The 3,364-nt window shown below is 41.7% G+C and overlaps 1 protein-coding gene across 1 annotated transcript; it reads right to left on the reverse strand.

Annotated features, from left to right (window-relative positions):
* Positions 1-32: 32 nt before the first annotated feature.
* LOC102208514 (chloride channel CLIC-like protein 1) lies at positions 33-2,954 on the reverse strand. The gene is made up of 6 exons (XM_005735020.1): positions 2,673-2,954; positions 2,480-2,587; positions 1,097-1,207; positions 729-950; positions 284-424; positions 33-179 (listed from the first exon to the last, which is right to left on the reverse strand). The coding sequence occupies exons 1-6, from the start codon at positions 2,802-2,804 to the stop codon at positions 33-35; spliced, it is 861 nt and encodes a 286-aa protein (XP_005735077.1). The 5' UTR covers positions 2,805-2,954.
* Between the last annotated feature and the right edge of the window lie 410 nt (positions 2,955-3,364).

Here is a 3,364-nt window from a genome sequence, read left to right on the forward strand (position 1 = left end):
CAGCCGGTTAATATTTTAGATATAGGAGGTTTTCACAGAATACCAATGCTATGTCTGTTCAACACTGGCAGTGGCATACCTTTCAAACTGTCAATCCAATCCATTTTCTCCACTCCAGTGCATTTTGCATTGAAATTCTCCATCTTCAATATATTACTTTGATGCTCAGCAAAGGCAAGCTGAACAAAATATACATATTTATTAAAAACATCTTATTTTACAGTCAAAACACTGAATTGCAGTTGAACTGAAACCCCTGAAAACTGCAGGGGCTCCTATTTACCTTGTACAGGTAAAACCAGTTCCAGATAACACTGACGAATAAGCAGACAGCAAACAGTTGTTGGAACAGCACAAACCAGGAGATCTTTGTCCGCAGTTGGAGCATGATAATGACTAGTATAACCAGGATAAATAACACGATCTGGAGAACGGAGCAGAGAACAGTTTAAGTGGTTACAGAAAATAGAAACCATTAAAACACAGCAGACACATTAAGAAAAGTCAAAACAGAAGGGGGTCAAAGGTAAAAGCTACATTTGGTTTAAAAAAAAAAGACATGTTTTTATATCTGCACTGACAACTTCTCATGAAACCATACTGAGTGTACATGAAATCAACAGACAGCTCTCCTTCTTGTTCATGGAGACAACACTAGACAAGAGATTTGGGGGGAGTTGGCCTCAAACCAGAGAAAGTGGAGTCACAGTAATAAAGACTGAGATTACTTTCAATAATGTATGCAGCTCCACCCCAAAGGTGTCTTCAAATGGCCACTTCCTGGCCCCATAATCATGCGGTTTAACGTCCACAAGTATCTGACTGATGGCATTGTCCAGGGCGCCTGGTCTACAGCCGTCTTCACTCTCCAGATGTGCCTGGATCTCCTCCATGGCTTGTTTGGACATTTTGAGTTTGGCATCATAAAAGAAATCTGTGGAGTCACTGGGCTGGAGAGAAATGGGAGAAGTGTCTTAAATTGCACATTTTTTCCCACCACACTTGTAAAATTATTAAACGAGAGAGTAAATATGATAGCACAATATGCTCGACTGAAATCTCATAATTCAACATAAAACATGAGATGACCACCTACCACACCAGCTCTTTGTATTGCCTTCAACAGTCTGCTAAGAAATCTCTTGAACACTGGGCTGCATGTTGGCTGCTGTGAGATGCGCTCGATCGTCTTCTTATGATCTTCAATCTGAATGAAGGCAAGGCAGAATATCTGAAGTGCCTGTCCTGAATAAGTTCCTATTTCCCAGTCAAAGCTTCTGGGATTATGGGAAAGACCCCAGGTTCTCTTCTAAGACTGGTTGGTGGTGTAAGGATCTGAACGATATCTTCTCGATACACTTTGAGCCCGGTAATAACACTTCACCATCATTTAAACATCTCAGCCTAGTCTTGTTGCTAACCACTGTCTGCCCACAGATGATGTTATAGCACAGCATTTCCAAACCACTGTGCAGCCCCACAGAAGTATGCCATGAGAAATCATCAGGTGTGCCATGGAAGATTATCCAATTTCACCAGATGGGTAAGGGAGCAGCATGTAGTAATAGGCAGAAAATTTCCATTCTCTTCCACTAGAGGGCAGTGCAACATCTTGCACAAATTAAGAGGGTTGCCAACCGCCAGTAAAACAGAAGAAGGGCCGCAGGTAATAGCGATGGATAAATATCTGAAAATAAAAAAAGTAGTGAATCTGACCTGAGTCCTGGAGAAGACTCAGATGAAGGCCCTGAAGGCACGAGCAGTGGTCAGAAAAAAACAAAAGGAGAGCTCAAGATAATACAATGAAACTCGTCTTGCCATTGGATTCACCGGGGAACCAACCAAGCCAATTCCACTATGCCTGCTGCTGAAAAACTGTCAAACAGTGCCAAGGTTCCAAGTAAACGTAAATGCCATTTCTAGACAAAACACCCAAGACTTCAAAACAAGATCACAGACTATTTTCCCTTCTTGGCAAACAAAGTTATTTCAGCTCTGCTTCCTTCCTCCACAACCCATCTATGGGTTTTATAAACATGATTGCTATCAAGACAAGAAAAAACCAAAACACAGACTCAGGACTGTCGAGGAAGATCTTCGTGTGTCTTCCTTCAACTCCTGCAAGAATATCAGCTTTGTGTTCAACTAAACAGGCACAGGTTTCACACTGTGTAACTTAAGAGTAGATTTTAAATATATCTTGTAAGAAACTTTTGTGACATTTTTATTTGGTGTTGTGATTTTTCTATGTGACGTGGCACTAAAGGGTTGGGAAACACTGTTCTAACAGACTACAGCTCAAAACATGTAAAACCGGTTTGTTGTACATGACATTGAGTTCACCTTACTTAAATGGCCTTTTTAGACACGGTTGACGTTCATGTTTTGTGTACCAGTTAGAACAAAGCGATAAGCCTGGAGGCGTATAATTAGACAATTTGAAGATAGTTTTTCCTATTTAAAACCTCTAAACACCAACCTGTCCCTCTAACTCCTCCACTTGTTTGTTGCAGGGCGATGGCTCAGTCTGGCTGGAGTCCTGATTGTACTCTTGTCTTTCAGTGCCCAGATTGTCACAGCTTGCTGTCTGCGTTGCAAACACACATACAAACTAAGTGTCTGAGCTGGACAACACAACATCTTCACAATACTCAGAGTAAAAATCTCCCAACCTCAGTAGGCTTTCTCATCCTTTTGGTCGTAGCATCATACATGGTCATGTCGTAAGGGTTGACCCACTTGCTTTCCTCCTGCTGGCCCACGGCAGTGAGCAACAGGTTGCACAACAAAGCAATGAGGAGCATCCTGGCTGGGAGAAGACAGACTCTTATCCAGTGTTAATTCCTTTACAGTGAAAACAAGCATAGGTGGACACCTATAGCTAGCACTGTTAGCTAAGTTTAAGGCTCAACTACAAAGCAGCTTCGGCCTCACTGACTCACACATGGCCTTAAAGGTAGTATAACAGGGTGAGGCGGGAACAAAACAAAACAGCCTAACAGACGTGACCATAAAAGGAATCGCTTTACTGTACAACCACGTGATGCAGTGTGTGAATGTGTGTGTGAATGGGTGGATGACTGAATGTGTAAAGTGCTTTGGGGTCCTTAGGGACCATGTAAAGCGCTATACAAGTACAGGCCATTTACCATTTTTACCAAGTGAGTGCAATTTAAGTTTGTAGGCTCGTGCTTAATTTAGTTTTGATGACTGACATCTCAAAAAGGTTATAAGAGCTGTTTTGTTTTTCTGTTTTTCTTCAAGGAATATTCAAAGAAATCCAAGAAAGCTCTAAATGGGGTGGGATAAAGTGTCAGAGGCACAGGATGTAGGCTGTAGACACATTAAAATAATGCCGAGATGC

This window comes from Pundamilia nyererei, unplaced genomic scaffold (assembly GCF_000239375.1).
Source record: "Pundamilia nyererei isolate P.nyererei 1_Seehausen unplaced genomic scaffold, PunNye1.0 scaffold00061, whole genome shotgun sequence".
NCBI lineage: Eukaryota > Metazoa > Chordata > Actinopteri > Cichliformes > Cichlidae > Pundamilia > Pundamilia nyererei.